Source organism: Exophiala aquamarina (genome assembly GCF_000709125.1).
Source record: "Exophiala aquamarina CBS 119918 chromosome Unknown aczIA-supercont1.3, whole genome shotgun sequence".
NCBI classification, from domain to species: Eukaryota; Fungi; Ascomycota; class Eurotiomycetes; order Chaetothyriales; family Herpotrichiellaceae; genus Exophiala; species Exophiala aquamarina.
This window is the reverse complement of record NW_013550585.1, coordinates 684,938-702,917: the sequence shown is the minus strand read 5'-3', so window position 1 is coordinate 702,917 and position 17,980 is coordinate 684,938. Positions and strand designations below refer to the sequence as shown.

Sequence of the window (17,980 nt, the reverse complement as noted above, 5' to 3'; positions counted from 1 at the left end):
AGCATGGCTCAGCACTTAACGAGAATAAAATGACGTCGAATAGTACTCTTCAACGAATGATATCCGATAACGCCTTCGCGAGCCAATAAGAACGGCATACGTGGTGATTACTTATCATTTTGGCTCCTCCAGACCTTTATGGAGCCGAACGGTTGGCCGGAGCCGCTCGAGATTCTAGTCCGTCTAACATGAGATTTAGATCTCGAGCCTGGAGGCTTATTCACCACCAGCAGATTTAGTAGAATACTTCCCCGTGAAGGATTACAGGGTTATAAGCCAGATCACCATGTTGGTATACTGGGCCGTAAGCCATGTTCGAAGCGAACCAATGGATTGGATTGAAGTTTCAAACGAATTGCACCAGGATACTAGGCGTTCTACGCCCTAGTGGGACACTTGGTATATCAGTCGCTGTCAATGGGCTGGCAGCTCCTTCTCTCCAAACGACGACGATTCTCCCACCCTGGTCTAACACTGGCATCTGAATTCGATCATTCGATTGAAAATGGCTGAACAAGAAATATCCACGGAATTTCCTTTTACCAAGAAGAGAGTGTCTGTTCTCGACTCATCAATAGCATACATTGATACGGGAGCACCCACTTCAACATCATCGACCATCATCTTCATCCACGGCAATCCGACCTCCTCTTACATCTGGCGGAACGTCATCCCCCATCTTTCGTCGATCGCAAGATGTCTTGCGCCCGACCTCGTGGGTTTTGGCGACTCGGGTAAAATGCCAGCCAACACATACTATCTCCGAGACCATGTTCGGTATTTCGGCGCGTTCATGGACACACTTCTCCCAGAATCTACCGACCCAGGAAAGCTTTTCTTCGTACTGCAGGACTGGGGTAGCGCAATTGGATTCAACTGGGCGAGTCAGAACGAAGAAAGAGTGGCTGGGCTGGTATTTATGGAGTTCATGCTTGCAGATATGAAACTCGACAATCTCCCGACAAGCGGACAGATATTTCGCGACTTCCGAACAGAAGACGTGGGTCGGAGGCTCATCATCGACGAAAATATCTTCATAGAGATCATCCTTGGCAGGGCTAGCCGTGCTGGCCGGGGTCTGGCGGAAGCAGAAATGGTGCATTACAGAGCTCCCTTCCTCGATCCCAAAAGTCGCGAGCCAATATACCGTTTCCCGAATGAACTGCCTTTTGATGGCCATCCGGCAGACGTGGACGAACGGGTGAAGGCATACTTTACGTGGCTGATGAAGACAAGCATACCGAAACTGATGTTTTGGGCCAGTCCAGGGGCTTTTATCTCTCCTGACAAGGCCAAGGAGTTGGCAGCTCAGATGAAGAATGTGCAGAGTGTAGATATAGGCGCTGGGAACCACTATTTACAAGAGGAAAATCCACATCTCATCGGGCGGGTGACGAAGGAGTTCGTTGAGCAGATTTGGCAAGAGAAGTAGCTAGAGATGTATGTGTACCTTCTGCCCATCCTCCTGTCGTACTTTTGTCTTCACATGTTCACTAAAATCACGTGCACCTGAGTGACATATATACCTCATAGCTTTCAAGTGAGGAATTCGAGCAGCCGAGCAGTGGCAGAGTTCCTTCGCAAAAGGGCCAAGCATCTATGATTTGCCTTATAGGAGGTGAACCATTTTCACCTCACTTCGATCTGTTGTGACTTTTTTCATTCTTATTTCCCTTCTTTGCAACATTACCACAAGCACTTCTAGCACCATCATGGAACATACTTATTCCTCTAATTTACCAAGTGTACTGCTATGTCTTAGGATCTTCACCCAACTAAGACTAAGGGCCTAGGTAGAAGTGAAAGTTGACTGAAATTCATGAAGATGTGGGTCTAATCTACTTCTAGAGCGTACGGGTACAAGGTGCCTGTTTTATTTTATTAGGTATAGGATTGATATATGCAAATTCAGGATCGACAAGCTTAGATGGTATATATTTAATAATATCAGATTCAGAAAGATATGTAGATTATTCCACATGATATAGCCACAGCAACTGGTCGTGGTGTTGCGCATCCGACTTCCCTACGCTGTGCCCGTGCTCTGAGTCTTAGTGCTCTGGCCCCCGTTTAAGAACGCCTCTCGCCCCTTGCTGCATTTATTGCTCGCAGTGTTGCTCCTCCTGTTGACGGCTCTGCTGCCCTCGCAGCGAGAAGATTTGATCAGTTTACCATAATATATGGAAAGTTGCAAAAAATGACCATTCGAAGGGGCTAGCTTGGATTCGCTGGGCAGACGGCTTCTTTTGTGGTTGGGATGGCCACGACCTTCTTTAGGAGGCCAAGTTTCGGCCTTTTGCTGAACGTAAATATTCCAACGTAATTCCAATCCCTTCTTTGGCTTTTGGATCAGCTATCAGGGGGTTCTGACGAGATAGATACTTTTTAGTTCGTTTAATGTGATGTATCATTATTTTTGTGGGGCCTTGTGGATTCAGAGTCCGCTCCATGCCGCTCGACCTGCGCCTCGCAATGGAACCTCAGCGGACACAGGCGGAGAAGTCGATGTTCACAACACTCGGCAAGCAATGTTGAAAAACATTTAAAACAACCTGTCGCCCCAGTGTTGTGTGGGTTAGAATCTGTCAACCTCTGCTCACTTTCCTCATTGAATTATTATTGCTCTCCCAACATAATGCCGCAGCTCGTATGGCTTGTGACCGGATGTTCGTCCGGGTTTGGAGAGCAGTTCGTCCTCGACATTATCGCGCGAGGAGACAGTGTGATCGCTACTGGGCGTAACTTTGACCAGATCAAGCACTTGGAGGAGCACGGAGCTACTATATTGCAACTGGACCTCACGGATCCGCAAGACGTACTTGACGAAGTGATCTCAGCCGCCGTCAAGGTCTTTGGCAGAATCGATGTTCTCGTGAACAATGCCTCGTACATTTCGATAGGCACTTGGGAAGATCTCGAGTAAGTGTAGGGTATATTTCGGATCCGAGGTCATAGCACTGAACTTTCGATAGGTATAGTGACCTGGTGGCACAATTTGATACGAATGTGTTTGGTACCTTCAAGGTGACAAGGGCAGTTCTACCATATTTTCGATCTCAAGCGAATGGGATGATTGTTTTCATTGGTTCTCTTTCTGGCTGGATTGGACACCCCGGCTGTAGTGCGTATGCTGGTTCCAAGTTCGCTCTTGAGGGTAAGTCACATCCATTACGTTCTCGGCGAAATGTTCATCTTGATTAACGACATGCAACGAATAGGAATGGTAGAGGGCCTCACCCAAGAAGTTGCACCGTTTGGTATCAAGACTCTCTTGATTGAGCCAGGAAGATTTCGAACCAACCTATTGTCCGCCAATAAGATGAAAGTTAGGCCATCCAAGATCCCTGACTACACAGAGTTTTCCAAAACTCTTCTTGGATACCTCGGCAATGAAGACCAAAGGCAGCCAGGAGATCCACGAAAGCTTGTCAGCGTTATCCTTGATGTTGTGAGGCAAGAGGGTGTAGCAACTGGCATGGACGTGCCAATTCGGCTGCCACTCGGAAGCGATGTGTACGCCGATATCAAGACCAAGTGCGAGGAAACACTGAAACTCCTGAGAGAGTGGGAGCCAGTCATTCAGAACACGAACTATTCGGATTAGGTTTTCCTACTTCAAAAATGGATTCTCCGGCTACGGTTTACGGATTTTATTTACGGCTGCAAGCATGGACTCCTCTTACTCATGTGATTTTTGTTGCACTCTGTGGTTTCCTTCACTCTCGTACCCCCAAAACACATGACCCCCCGGTAATGATAGTGAATATTTAGGAGGTCATACCATTTCATTCCTAAATTCTATTGTCCGAAAGGACATTGCTTCCCTGTTCGCAGGGCTCGTGGGGTCGGAAACCCAACTGCCTCTGAGACAGATTGATACTGGGTCCCACCGGACAAAGTACTAGCCGCGCTGTGGAGATAGGAAAGCCTTCCCCTTGGCAAACGTAGTATGAGCTAGAACATCTACAGATAGCTTGACACTTTCCCTCTTCAAGTAGAGGATATATCGGAAATCGATATGGTAATCTTGGACTTCTTCCAAGCTCTTCGTTCTATGCGGATGCGACTCTCCTCTCTCCTCGAACTCCCTCAATTCGTTATCTTTCTTCTTATTGGCGGAATGCATCCAAAATATCGAAAGACAGCATGTGATAAGTCCTGAAAGTAAAAGCCCCAGCGCGATGGCGTGGCCTTTGATGAACCTCGGTGAAGTGTCATAAACGTGGGACCCTAAGATCGAGAAGCAAGGCCCGAATACCTCCGCCAATGCCCAAGCGGTTGCTCGCTTCGTGTAGCCGCAGGTATTCGAGAGAAGCCACGCATTGAGAAGGATGATAGAAGGATATAGGCCAGTGGTCGCGATACAGGCCGCGGCGATCTTCCTAGCCATAGAGACATTGGATAGCAACATAGCATAGCCGATGCAGCTTAGCGAGAGAGTGCCAATAAGAAAGACGCCCTTTTTGTTGAGTCGATCCGAGATTATTGCAATGAAAAGTGTAGTACAGGTACAAGCGTAAGAGATTACGGTAAACAATTGAGTCCGGACTATGTCATGTCTTAGTCAACAAGCAGCAGTTGCTAAGGGATTGTAAAGTACTTACCAGGGGAGAACCCCAGCTCATGAATAAAAGTTGGCAGGAAATAGCCTACTGATGATATCCCATATCCAATTCCAGCATTCATGAATGCAAAACCCCAACTTTTGGACTCCAAGAGGGTCATCAAGATCTGTTTAAAGTCTATTTTGAAGTCGGTGGTGTTGTACGCTGTGTGAAACTGTTAGTATCTTGTGCATAAATGAGGAGGATGATCCTGGGATACGTACAGGCGCTTCTGGATCTGGCAATTTCAATTTCAGCAGGTGTGAAGAGCCAGTGTTTAGTCTTCATACTGTCGGTGAATTTTGGCAATAAAACCCAGATTGCGACTCCGGCGGTCATAGCGATGCTTCCCTCTATTACGAACAGCCATCTCCAGCTCTCTTTACCCGTGTCGTCCAAGGTGAGATTTTCACCGGCTCCGTAGGCTCTGAGGCCGCTGAAAGCTCCAGAGAACGTGGCAGCCCAATAGATCAAAGCAGTGAACAAGTTTAGTTCTGTTTTGCAAATATTGAGATACTGTCAGAGACTTACCTCCCCTTGTAGCAATCTCATCTCGCTTATACCAAAGACTGGAGTACAAGCTGATGCCTTGTACGAATGATTGAGCTGATCCCAGTAAAATACGAAGTGAAAGGGCTGTTCCAAAATTCTGAGCTGCAGACATTGCTACGAGAATGCCTCCAAAGACCAGTGCGGTACCACCAAGTTGACGGGGTGGAGTAAGCGGTCGGAGAAGGATGTTGCCAGGAAGCATGAATACCAGGTATCCGAGAACTAGACATGTGTCAACGGGAAGACATCAGGGGTACATCGATTGGATGATAGCGCACAAAATAGAGACAGGCATTGATAGAACTGAGAACTGATCGGAAGTAAGGCTCAAATCTTTCTGCATTCCTAAGACTCGCGCATTCCCAATGCTGTTGCGATCCTAGATGGATAAAGATGCGTTAGCCTTCAATGGTACACCCTCAAGCTGTCGCGTCGGAAGAACAACGCATCATACCAGATACGCCACCAAATACAGCAATGCGCAGAGTGGGACGATCAGGAGATCTGCCTTTAATACAACTGCACGCTCTTCTTTGCTCTTGCTGTGAGATGTACCATCTTCCGCAACGTAGACAGTTGATACCAGTTACGCTTCATCCGTGGATCCACTCGGGAAGGCATCTTGGACATGCTCAACACCAGCTTCAGCTTCGTGCTTCATTGTTCGGGCGTTCCAGATTGCGATATTGGAAAACTTTGTAAAGTCCAAAAGCAGGTTGAATTGGGCAATCTCATGCAGGGATTCGCTGAGGCTAGCTACAAATGCGTTTGAAGGCCCAAAAGTTCCAAGAGCATCAAAGATGCGTTTGCTGGTTAGGGTCTGGCCAAGCATATGTAGCCAAGTATCGATACGATCCGGCAACCGGTCCGCTTTGCGGGAAACACCTTCTCCACCCCATCCGGTCCGCTTGTCATCTGAGTGTACCGCATACAGGACGCACGAGAATCCGAGTGAATATGTTCCAGTAGAGTCATAAGAATGGCGTGTAAGAAAACGGACGGCGAACGCTCAACGACGTTCGCGAACTGCTCTTGCTACCTGCACTCCCTCCTTACGAGATGAACGTTGACAGTATGAACGGACTTGGTCCCAGCGAGTCGGGAACTCGCAAGACAGCCACTTTGGTAGACACAAACTTTGAAAGCATACCTGTCACGAAGATATTTGCCGAGTTTGTTGCCAATCTCACGTATGAGTCTATAGACCCAAACGTTGTGCAGAATTTGAAAAGGCTCCTCCTCGATTTCGTTGGCATAGCACCGTATTCTGGGTCCTACATTGAGTCAAGCGAGGCATTTTATCGAGCCATAAATGCCTTCAGTGGTGCTGGCAGCTGTACTGTCTTTACCAAAGGCCAGGGCCTCCTCCCGCATTATGCTGCACTTCTGAATGCGGCTTATTCACATACTCTGGACTTCGATGACACTTTTGCGGATGGTGCACTTCATCCTGGCGCATCAGTGATTGCAGCTGCTCTTACCCAAGCCGAAGTATCTGGAGTTGGTGGCAGGGCACTTATGACGGGGCTTGCAGCTGGATACGAGGTTATATGTCGGCTCTCAAGGGCACTTGGTGCTGGGGCCTACGAACGAGGATTCCACAACACAGGTACAGCCGGTGTGTTTGGCGCTGTGGCTGCCATCATGAAAGTCAAAGGAGCTTCTGCAGCAGCTATCGAAGCTGCCTTCGGCTTTGCCGGCTCGAAGGCGGCTGGTTCACAACAATTTCTGGAGAACGGGGCGTGGAATAAGCGCCTGCACCCAGGCTTCGCTGCTCATGACGCTTTTCTGTGTCAGGCGTTCGTGGAGCAGGGAGTACCTACGGCAAAGAAGTCACTCGAGGGCATTTTCGGTTTCTTGAAAGGATACAGCTCGTCTCCCGAAATTGGAAACATGGTGGACGGACTGGGAGTCCAGTGGATTCATCTCAAGACGGCCATCAAACCATACCCTGGCTGCAGGATGACTCACACGGGTATCGACCTGGCAGAGAAGTGGAGGAAGGCTAAGACAGTCCCGATCAAGAGCTTGCGTCTTTCTTTGTCGCCACACTGCTGGATGATCGTTGGCCGGCCACTATCTAACAAAATCCATCCGAAGAACACTGTCGATGCTCAATTCAGTGCCTACTACCAACTTGCTGTTGCTTGGCTGGATGGCAATGGAACAGGGTGGAATCCGTACGATCGTTTTCATGACGACGATATCTCAGCTGTCACAGATCGAATTACGGTGGATGCAATGGAAGACTTACATGCTTTGGCTGGAAGATTGAAAATGCACTGGCAAGATGGTACAACCACAGTAGACGTAGAGACGGACCGCATTGGAGAAGCATCCAACCCTTACTCTGATGAGCAACTTCTCAAGAAGTTCAAGTCTTTATCAATTCCAGCCTATAGAGAGCAAAGATCTGACGAAATTGCGAACACTATTGCAGTTGTTGAGCAATGCAACAATGTAAAGGATCTGATGTCACTGCTGGCTTCGGATACGGTCAGCATCTATTTCACTTTCCTACTCTTCTCAGGTAGAGATTGGCAGAAAAGACAGAGGTAGCCCACTTCGCATGTGTTGATTAATTTATATCATAGTTGGAACAAATGATGTATGTAAGCTCGATAGACGAAAAAGGTCACCCCCCGGTATTCCACGAGCTCTCCCACCAATTCAAAGAGATCTGGCGCCTCTGTCTCCTGTTTCCAAACCTATCCGCACACCGACATGAATGAAATACCCGAGGTAAGTGTCACACCTCTGTGGTATGTTAGTAGCACCCTTAGGTACCCGTAAGAAGCGGGGCCCGCGCCAAGGCTCTGCGGTCCGGAACGCGGCATTTCTCGAGATTGGTTCTCTCCCAACCTCTCTCCCTCTCGGATCCATCTTGTATGGAGTCATCTTACGCTTCGATGCCGCACCTTCCTCCAGCTGGTTATCTGTCATGTAGTCAACTGCTTCCGGGCGTCGCTTCTTATTTCTGCTTCCTTCCGCAGAGCGCTTGCTGGTACATGGTCTATCTGAGAGGTTATGTCAACTAATCCAAAATTAACATCTTCCATTGACTCTCGGCGTGCAGCCCCAGTCAGTGGTCAGTCTGATCCTATTCCAGACCAGACTATCTCGTCAATTAACCTATTACATCGCTAATTCTACCATTGGATAGGAAGCTCCGAGAACTGACACAGGAGGTTGAAAGACTACGTTCTGCCCAATCAGAGACGACGAATGGGCCCCCTCTGATCCAGGAATCCTTCTCTTCACCCGAGAGAAGTAATGGCGCACCCAGATATTTTGAGGCCTCCAATCCAGTAGACAATGCTCCTGATTCCATCTCGCCAGCTATCTCATCGGAGATCCAGTTACATGGGACGCGTGTATCAGGGCAGAATGCGCTTCACTCTGCGCTAGAATTTCACTCGCTAGGAACCGCCACTCTGTCACCCTACGAAATCGACAGGTTATTTCAAATGTGAGTAGAGGAAGTTCCATCGAATCCTTTACTAATAGTGAAGAAGTTTCTTCGAACAATATCATCGATACATGCCTATTCTTGGAGCCTGTGTTCTCCCGAGGATCTGTTCTCGCACTGTCGTTTACTCTTCTGGACCGTCATTGCCACCGTATCGAGGAGGGATGAAGAGGAAGCCACGCTTCTGGCAAGCCTCAAATAAACTGTCCAAGCGCTTCTATGGCAAACCGTGTTCCATCCTCCGCACTCACGTCTCGAGATCAAGGCAATGATCTTACTTTGTCTCTGGCCTTTTCCGACATCTTCAATGTCGACAGATGCCTCGTATATTCTGGCATCTGTGATGAAAACCAGTGCAATGCACGTGGGAATCCACAAATCGCAGTTCGTGCAAGACTTTTCGCGGTCCAAGTTTCGATTTAGCCTGGAAGAACTAAATGAAGCCTTGACAGTTTGGTCGGCCTGCTTCATAGCTGCCGAAAGGTAAAAACTTGCAACATTTCCTCTCTTAAGGTGTCCACCTTTCGACTAACAGTATCGAAGTGTCACTGGCTTTATCGGATAGCAACCTCTATTTGTCACCGATGCAACATTAGATATGATTTGCAAGCCCAGTAACCTTCATCATCTACCAGAAGAACTATATCATCAAGTCCTCATCTCGCGCTTCTGCAATCGTTTTCACAGAGTCATGGCGGGTCGTGAAAGGAGGATTGGCAGTTTAGGCGAGAACGACAGTGGAGTTCTGCTTCCACTTTATGAAGGCGAATTGAATGACCTTCAACGAGACATAGGACCCAACTTATCAAGTAGGTGCTCATTCTTGAACTCTGCCTATTGTACTATACGGTGACTAAGTCCCCAAGAAACGAATGAGATTGTATTTCTCCATGCTGCACTCCAGCTTCGGAGCTACTACCTCTTAGAACGTTCACCAAAAACTGCGCTCAAAGAAGGCATATTGAAAGCATATCGAGCGGCACTAAGTCTCATCGAGAAGTGCCAACAAGAAGAGACGGAGTCAAAGCTACTCACATGTGGACCTTTCTTGTTCCAAAGGGGTCTCTGTGTTGCTTGTACGTTTGGGTTGAAAGTCCTTCGGAGTGAATATGCACAGCTGGTTGATGCGGAAGAAGGGCGCAAGGCGTCCAACCTCGGTCTTCTCTCTGATGCGTAAGTGCTCTATCGAAGACAACGACCTCGCAGGAAGGTTTTCGAAGATTTTCGCACCGCTATGGAACGCCACCTCGGGGAATCCCGCTGGGAACGGGGAACTCAAAGTACGAACTCGCCTTGGAGGGAGTCTACTCCACGACACCCTTTGGAAGTGGAGGGAATATTTCGGGGGACAGGCCTCCAGTAGTATACCTTCGACGTCTTCTGCCGGCGGCAGCTGCTTCCCACACATCACCACCGGGATGAACCAAATTGACTTATCGTCTCAAGCACATCGACTTGTGCAAAACTCCGGCAAGCGCGGTCAGAACAATAGCCTTGATTCCGACACCGCTGTTGCTGGACGTTCTAGCATTTTCTCACATCCGGGTCGCGAAGAACGAAATTTATCAAAGGCCACAGCAGGATGGCCGGGAGGCATCTTAGGTGTAGATGTGGATTTGGTTGATGAAATGAATCAAGAGTGGCTCTGGAATGGAGGCGGGCTTTCGAGCTTGTTGGCAATGGACCTTGACACCATGGATTCCCCATTGGGGCACCTGGGTAGTGGCCAGAGCGTGGATATCTTGAACGAAAATTGAAGGGAAAGTTGTTCGACAAAAGTGTGCTATGGTTGCAATAACAAATCGATTTGCAAAATGCCAAGAGGTAGTAGGATCATTAATTTAAGTATATGTCCCGGAAGGGTAAAGTTTTGAAAATCTCCTCTCCATCAGGATATTATGGCATCTCAACCATAATGAGCGCTAGTAACAGATACTTCTCTCGAACAATCCAAGGAAAGGGACGGGATAGAATGGAAAGCGCAAGGCTGAGCCTCTAATCACGTGATGCCAAGCGCTTGAGGCAAAACATCTCCACCATCGGTATTGAGCGTAGGGCGGCATGGCATGCGTCTCCGAAAGGTATCAATTTTGATTCCATTCCCCAAAACTCGAATTGCTTGGTGGGTAGGTCACTCAGGCATGCAGGTCAACCAGCACTCTTCTGCTACCCTTTCCATGTGAACCTGAACACCAGTCTGTTGTCCTATAAAATAAACAATCGCCTCCTCGTCCTCTCCGCTTCACCTCATCACACCACCCAAACCCTCCTATCCAGGCGCAAACCAAACCCAACCAAATTCACAGCCAAAGATGCCTCAAGCGCAACCCGAACTCAAGAAGGTATCCATCCCACCGATCATCTGATCCTCTCGTCTCGGCAATGATCTACTTCCTTCTACACGGCAAGGTCTCATGGCTAACGCCGCGTTTTGTTTTCTCTCTAGTATATGGAAAAGCGGCTGTTCGTGCAGCTGAACGGCAACCGGAAAGTCATCGGCATCCTGCGCGGCTACGATGTGAGTGATAGCCTCCTCTTATGTCTTAGACACGACCCCCTGTGTCAATTCATACCGCCCGCGATGCTGCACCATGAGTACAAACCTAGCAAGAGTCGCGACCTATCGTGAATACATGCGTTGTTCATGGGGGAGAGACGTCCGCCTGGAATCGGCGCGGGCGTCGAAAGGGAGCTGCACATTCTACACCTATCATTGCGCTCATCTTTGTTTCTCCCCCCCTGAAAACATCCACGAGAGACGGACCAGAGCTGACGTGGCCATCTATAATAACAGGTATTCTTGAACATCGTGCTCGACGAAGCAGTTGAGGAAAAACCAGGTGGCGAGCGAGAGAGGCTGGGCATGGTTGTGATCCGAGGCAACTCAGTCGTCATGCTCGAAGCGCTGGAGCGCATGGGCGATGATCGTCGATGAGCGATCGCACCGGTTGCTGGCCTGCTGGAAGGAGGGAGAGTTTGCTATTATGGCACGCGCTCGCCTGGGTGACTTGCTCGAGGCTAGAGTGTGAGTCTTGGGAGACAATACTTCATGTTGTTACAAAGCCAGCTACGGGGTATCTTTGATTCCTTCCGCCGGGGGCTCTCCATGCATCACCATATATGGCAACCAGTCCTTAAACACCCGGTTTTGTCCAACGCTGCCGCCCCTAATCCAACAATCAACATTATAACTAGCTTACGCTGGCTTTGCAGCTGGTTTGAATTTCAATACTACCCGACCAGTCTCGGCGGTTGGAGTCGGCACAGGCTGTGATGGAGGCGGAGGAGTAGGAGTATGCACCGAAATCTGACTTGAACCAGCGCTGTTGCTACCACCACCGCCGACACCTGTACCGAATTTCAGCTTCAATTTTACCCCACCTCCACTGGGAGGGGCAGCCGAGGGAGCAGGGACTCGTGGCAGTGGTGGCGGGAGCACATTATACTGTGAATGACCATTGACAGGTAGAGGAGGTGGTTGCCATTTGGCTGCCTGGGATTCTGAGGCAGGATGCCACTTTGCCAGGATCTTCTGCCTGACTTTGGGAGTCCTTGAGAACTTCAGTTTTCCCTGCAGAAATATGTCAGCTGAAGTAGTCCGCATATCACGAACAAAGCCGATTCAAAGCTCACCTTGCCTTGGTTCTCTACTTTCCAATACCTAGGTAGACGTAGAGTAACCTTCATTTCATCGACAGGTTCGTAAAGTAGACGACAGAAATCAAGCATTGTCTGAAGATCTTCAAGCGTGATCTGGTCGTAAGATATAGCGTTCCATAATGCTGCTTTCAATGCTTGGTACTCGGCGAGCTCTTTCCTCAGCGCTGCAATCGCACCTTCTATGGTCGATCGTCGAGCGATCTCGTTCTGACGATCATTAACAAGTGCTGCTGTGTCTTCAATAACGAGGCCGTCACCACCGTGAGGTTGAGCAACCCTGTTGCTTTTGATGCCAATGGCGCGCTTGCCAAGAATTTCACCAAACATACGCTGCAAACCCTGGCGGATCCAAGGTGACAAATCCGCAACCATACAGTACAGCACGTAACGAAGTATCGATGCATTCTCGAAGATAGCTGGTGTGACAAGAACCTTGTACGCTGCCTGGCGAAGCATGTCGTAGTTACCTGGCCGTGTGTATTGCAAGAAGTGGAGCGGTGAGAATTCACAAATTCCCGCAGCTGCCAGCATGCCCTGGCATTCGAGAGCAGTGCGAGAATAGAGATTCTGGTAAGAGCTTGTCCATTCATCCATGCGCCTGTAGCGGTCGATCTCCTCAAGGAACTGCCGCTCGAACACTTTCAACTCGTGAATTTCGTCTTCCATGTCTAGATCCATATCTCCTTCATCAATATGGTGATGCTGGGGTCGAGCTATCACAGCGAATGTGAGACCTTTCATCAGTTTAGCAATATAATGTGCATCTGAATAATCATTCGTCGAATTGTCGTTGAACTTCAACTTGTCAAGTAGAAACTCCTTGACATCTTTAGGTGCATGTCCCTTCGAATCGCGCACATTAGAGATCGCTTCAATAATCTCGCATTGCAGGAGGTAGGCCTGAGTATCCGAAAAGTCATTTGGACGAGTTATTGCCAGACCCTGGTCGTGCGTGCAATAGAACTCTTCGAACGCCTTTCGAAGGTGGAAAAGTCCAACCATTTTGGCATCTCCTTCGTCCTTCGCATGCTTCACCAACCCCTGAGCTGCTAGCGTACGCACTCCGTGAAAATAACGACGATCCATCAATGTGCGGATGAAAATTGATGAGACTAGCGAAGATGGAGGATAATGGGACATTTGCCTCACCGCTTCAAGTTGTGCGACCACATCGCGATCTTGCTGAAGCTGTGATGTGAACATATAGCCTGGCATCTGTAGATTGATGCGGCAGATCCACTCAAAATCAGCATCGAGTCGAATCCATTCATACGATTCGGAGTTCATTTTTTCCTCATCCTCTACACTCCACTCCGTGATCCTCCAATTTTGGACATCTTCCTCGGTCTGAAGCACATCGCCCAGGCAGTAAACAAGGGAATCGGTTTCTTCCTCCAAGTTCTCGGCTGCGGCCTGTTTATTCGTTCGAGCTCGTTGTTTCTTGCTCCTCTTGAGACGTTTGTACTTGGTGTTGTAGGGAATATCAAAGGTGGTCTGAGCGTCTTTGATTTCGACCGCGTGTTCATATGGTGTTCCATCCGCTTCATGGATGCGAATAGTCATAGGACCTGTGAATACTGGTTGTGCAGGTGCAGCCCAGACGGATTGGAAATCTTCACGAGCATCACGCATGAATGATTCAGGATTCAATTCGGATTCAATAGAAGTGCCTTGGGTCTGCTTGATTAGCATTTCCACCACGAGCTTCTTCTTATTGAACCGCTGAAATGCGGCGAATCTTGGACAGCCAGCACCTTTGACCCATTGAGCCATGAAATCATCGATAGGTCCATGATGAAAGCGTTCGCACATTTTCTGAAACATGTCTGTCGACAAAGCGTTGTCAGCAAGATCACCCGTGCGGGATCTCGTCAGAATCTTAGCAAGGATATTTGGCATCTTGGAAGCTCCATGAACCTTGGCAAAGCGACGGTCTAAGATGAAAAAGACCACTGGGGCTTTGACAGTGAGAAACTTGTATTCACTGGGATCTACATGTAGGAGTGCACCCATATCGTAAATCGATGGTCGATCGTGATCCATCTCGTAGACAAGATCTGCTTGCTGCTTTATGTGGTAACGATATTCGTTGTTGCCACACAAGTCTTTCATGATAAGATCCGTAACATAATAAGCTGCTCCTATGATGACCCAGTTATCTCGAGGTTCCGCTGCGACTATGTTGATCCCAATCCATTGAGATACGACGGCATGTGCAAGCTGTCGGGTGATTTGTTGAGCAGGGTCAATAACACCATCTGGATAAAGCAATCTCGTGCTGCACATAGTTACACCTGCATGAATTGAGGTATCGGTATGAAGATCCTCCACGAAACACATCGAGTACGAGCGCTCCGGGCAAGAGATGTATTTTTGGACGACGAAATCCACAGCTTTGGTCATGGGAAGACACGTGTTCTTAGTGTCTTCGGTGCGGCCTGGTAAACAATATGCGAGCATTTCAACGGCATTTCTGCCCAATTCTTCCACTTCTTGGGCATCACGGAACTCGCCCAGATTGACTCGTTCAAACGGGCCGATTGCAAACCCAAGTTGTTCAGGGGCTAGTTGCTGGAGACACGAGAATGACATTGTCTTCTTGGTATTGTCTGATTTGTCGATGATATCATCTGTCAGTTCACCCGAACAGATAACAATCATGTCTTTGCCTCCGTAGTTCTGCCGTGTAGCATCTGTGGCCTGGTTACCAGGACTAGCTTGGTAGGATGCATGTGGTACAGCTTGATTGACAGCATCTCCAACAGTTCTTGGACATTTGATGGAGATTTCCCACGTGCAGCGGCTATTGAGACGATCCACGCATGGAAATAGAGATGAAGCTCCTCCAGAGCCAAGCTTCGTTCGAGTGTACGCATGAGGCCACCGACCGCTGCCAGGTGTTCCAGAGACAAATTGAACCGATTCTCGTATGTGACATGACTCAAACTCAATTACTACAGTCAAGGGGGTAAATCTGGCGACCGTAGTGTCTGATAGTCCCTGAGTTCCCTCATCGGCTGAGGGACCCCCAATTTCGGGCTCGGGCACTCTAATTAAGTCATGCGATTGCGTATGGATATCTGCAACGTGCACTGGCACAATGCGCACCTTCTTCGGAAGGGTGATGATAAGATCAGGCTCGGGTTCGCTTGCTGCCGAATTGGAAATCTTTTCTAATAGCAAATGATGCTGATTCACTCCAGCATCGGTATGAAGAGTTAATTGTCTGCAAGGGTCCTGATGGCGTACGGATGACGGAGGAATATTGTTCACCAACACCTTCTTGATCTCGCATTGTCGTCCATGTAACCGAATCTCCTTGAGGTCTTGAGAATCAGGATAGATGGTGATTTCAGTGGTCCCGTGAACGCGCTGATCGAAAGTGATATCAATATCGACTTTCTGATGAGCTACAGTGAAGCTAGTGGCCACAGGAACTGGCTGGGGGTTCTCAAGGGCCTCCATCTCTAAAAGATGGAACAGCACACGAGATCAGTTGGAGGCAAAGAAAGATCTCTGCAGGTCGGCATCCTTTCTTATGGACACATGCTCTTACTCGAATGGCAGTATTTCGGTTCAAGTGAGCCTGTGTGGAGAATATCCGACATTCATTATGTCGTAAAGCAAGTAGATATCGATGCTGGCGTTTGAAGTTCAGGCAGAATTGATGAGTCGTCGAATGGGAAGGAAGATACTTCACGTGTCAACAACGGGAAGCGGCAAGGAACTGATCGCGGAGTCACATGTCATAAGTTGCTCAAAGCGGCAACAACTCTTGGCGCGTCGTCGGCTACTCTCATGGGCTATGGACTACTTCCTCCAACTTTTTTTCATCTGTCTCCTCGTGCACCTTACTCAGGGAAATAAAAGGAGGGGCACAATATTGCATGAAAACCGCCTTCTTTTGACGTTGATCTGCCGCTCTGGCTCACTGAATCGTCCGTGGTCATCTGGTGTCGACTTCCACCCGACTCTTTGAGCAGAGAACCAACTTCGGCAATTGCCCCTCGTCAACATGGCTGGTAGGTCGGAGAAGTCTCGCAAATCCCCATTCCTTGCCTGATCGATCGTTCTGTACTCATTTCTATCGCACATAGCCGACCCTCTCTCGGACCAGGCTATGGCCCATCTGAAGCAATACAAATACCAGAGCGTGGACAAATCGTTCATTTCGAATTATATCCTCCGGCATTATGTAATCCTCCCCTGACTATTCCTCATCGAAGCCCAAAGCGCTCATTATTTGTTTTCAGTGGAATGGCGCGGTCAAACTCTTACCGATGTCACTCGCTCCGAACATGGTCACTCTGATAGGCTTTGTCTGTATCTTGGTCAATGTTCTCTTTTTGCAGATCTTTTGCCCAGATCTCGTTGGACCTGGACCGTCGTGGTTATACTACAGCTTTGCTTTAGGGTTATGGGCGTAAGTAACCATAACGACAGCTAGCACTTGGAATACGAACTCATCGCATGTAGATACTCCACGATGGACAATATCGACGGGAAACAGGCCCGAAGAACTGGCACTTCGAGTGGTTTAGGAGAGCTATTCGACCATGGCATCGACTCGTTGAACTGCACTCTAGCGAGCTTATGCGAAACAGCTGCCATGGGTTTGGGAACGAGTAAGACTGGAGCCTTCACCGCCCTCGTTCCTACATTGCCGATGTTTTTCTCCACCTGGGAGACATACCATACCCACACCTTATATCTTGGTGCCTTCAATGGCCCTACCGAGGGCTTGATCCTGGCCTGCATGGCTATGGTCATTTCGGGTTATTATGGGCCTCAGATCTGGCAATCTCGGATTGCCGACGTTGTCGGTTACAAAGAATACTTGGACGATCTTACCTTCCGAGACCTCTGGGTGCCTATCATCCTTTTTGCATTTTTTACAGCCCATCTTCCGGCTTGCGTATACCACGTCGCCCAGGCCAGACGCCGCAACAATCTCCCAATATTACCTGTATTCTTGGAGTGGATTCCTATGATTGTTTTCACAGCATCATGCGCCGCCTGGTTCGGATCTCCATACTCACACCTATTGCGAGACAACCATCTAGTCGCCTTCTGCCTGACGATGTCCTTTGTCTTTGGGAGACTGACCACCAAAATCATCCTTCACCATCTTACTAAGCAGCCCTTCCCGTATTGGACCATCTCGATGGTTCCCCTGGTCATCGGCGCAGTCTTGGCTTGGTTGCCACTCTTTGGCCGGGAGCCAATATCTCCCGGGTTTGAAAGGGCTTACATCTACGCCTATCTGCTTTTTGCAATGGTCCAATATTTCGTCTGGGCGGTTCGAGTCATCAACAGGATCTGTGAAGTCCTGGACATCAACTGCCTAACAATCAAAAAGAGAGGGCCTAACGAGAAGGCAGCTCAAATCCAGTCAAACGGAGATGTGCAGAAGACTGAGAAAACCCTGTAGGTATTCCGCCTTCTGTGCGTCATTCAGTTCTAGATCCTAGAGCAGGGCATGGAGTGGATGGACACGCTGATCGAGTAGAGCTGGGCCTAGATGATGCTTAAACCGGCGCTGACACGACGGCTGTGTCAGGCGGACACTCAAGCATGATTAGAGATTACCTGGATAGAGAAAACAAAACATCACATCACAAAAGCAGATCGGGACAAAGCATAGCCCCAAGGGAGGCATCACAACATATTCTACTACAGCGAGCATTATGATATC

At 48.7% G+C, this 17,980-nt stretch overlaps 9 protein-coding genes across 9 annotated transcripts; 7 read left to right on the top strand and 2 right to left on the bottom strand.

Annotated features, from left to right (window-relative positions):
* Positions 1–505: 505 nt before the first annotated feature.
* A1O9_03845 (uncharacterized protein) lies at positions 506–1,432 on the top strand (the record flags this gene model as incomplete). Its single annotated transcript, XM_013406138.1, has 1 exon — positions 506–1,432. The coding sequence occupies one exon, from the start codon at positions 506–508 to the stop codon at positions 1,430–1,432; it is 927 nt and encodes a 308-aa protein (XP_013261592.1).
* Positions 1,433–2,635: 1,203 nt separating this feature from the next.
* On the top strand, positions 2,636–3,604 carry A1O9_03844 (uncharacterized protein; the record flags this gene model as incomplete). Its single annotated transcript, XM_013406137.1, has 3 exons — positions 2,636–2,919; positions 2,973–3,154; positions 3,219–3,604. 3 exons carry the CDS (start codon positions 2,636–2,638, stop codon positions 3,602–3,604), a joined length of 852 nt encoding a protein of 283 aa, XP_013261591.1.
* Positions 3,605–3,901: 297 nt separating this feature from the next.
* A1O9_03843 (uncharacterized protein) lies at positions 3,902–5,268 on the bottom strand (the record flags this gene model as incomplete). The annotated part of the gene is made up of 4 exons (XM_013406136.1): positions 3,902–4,548; positions 4,605–4,769; positions 4,829–5,098; positions 5,136–5,268. The coding sequence occupies 4 exons, from the start codon at positions 5,266–5,268 to the stop codon at positions 3,902–3,904; spliced, it is 1,215 nt and encodes a 404-aa protein (XP_013261590.1).
* Positions 5,269–6,215: 947 nt separating this feature from the next.
* A1O9_03842 (uncharacterized protein) lies at positions 6,216–7,715 on the top strand (the record flags this gene model as incomplete). The annotated part of the gene is made up of 1 exon (XM_013406135.1): positions 6,216–7,715. One exon carries the CDS (start codon positions 6,216–6,218, stop codon positions 7,713–7,715), a length of 1,500 nt encoding a protein of 499 aa, XP_013261589.1.
* A 1,124-nt stretch (positions 7,716–8,839) lies between these two features.
* Positions 8,840–9,112, top strand: A1O9_03841 (uncharacterized protein; the record flags this gene model as incomplete). Its single annotated transcript, XM_013406134.1, has 1 exon — positions 8,840–9,112. Exon 1 carries the CDS (start codon positions 8,894–8,896, stop codon positions 9,110–9,112), a length of 219 nt encoding a protein of 72 aa, XP_013261588.1. The 5' UTR covers positions 8,840–8,893.
* Positions 9,113–9,316: 204 nt separating this feature from the next.
* On the top strand, positions 9,317–9,802 carry A1O9_03840 (uncharacterized protein; the record flags this gene model as incomplete). Its single annotated transcript, XM_013406133.1, has 2 exons — positions 9,317–9,434; positions 9,492–9,802. 2 exons carry the CDS (start codon positions 9,317–9,319, stop codon positions 9,800–9,802), a joined length of 429 nt encoding a protein of 142 aa, XP_013261587.1.
* A 1,135-nt stretch (positions 9,803–10,937) lies between these two features.
* A1O9_03839 (small nuclear ribonucleoprotein G) lies at positions 10,938–11,560 on the top strand (the record flags this gene model as incomplete). Its single annotated transcript, XM_013406132.1, has 3 exons — positions 10,938–10,967; positions 11,072–11,143; positions 11,420–11,560. The coding sequence occupies 3 exons, from the start codon at positions 10,938–10,940 to the stop codon at positions 11,558–11,560; spliced, it is 243 nt and encodes an 80-aa protein (XP_013261586.1).
* Positions 11,561–11,821: 261 nt separating this feature from the next.
* On the bottom strand, positions 11,822–15,750 carry A1O9_03838 (uncharacterized protein; the record flags this gene model as incomplete). Its single annotated transcript, XM_013406131.1, has 2 exons — positions 11,822–12,196; positions 12,259–15,750. The coding sequence occupies 2 exons, from the start codon at positions 15,748–15,750 to the stop codon at positions 11,822–11,824; spliced, it is 3,867 nt and encodes a 1,288-aa protein (XP_013261585.1).
* A 655-nt stretch (positions 15,751–16,405) lies between these two features.
* Positions 16,406–17,716, top strand: A1O9_03837 (uncharacterized protein; the record flags this gene model as incomplete). Its single annotated transcript, XM_013406130.1, has 3 exons — positions 16,406–16,480; positions 16,539–16,708; positions 16,762–17,716. The coding sequence occupies 3 exons, from the start codon at positions 16,406–16,408 to the stop codon at positions 17,714–17,716; spliced, it is 1,200 nt and encodes a 399-aa protein (XP_013261584.1).
* Between the last annotated feature and the right edge of the window lie 264 nt (positions 17,717–17,980).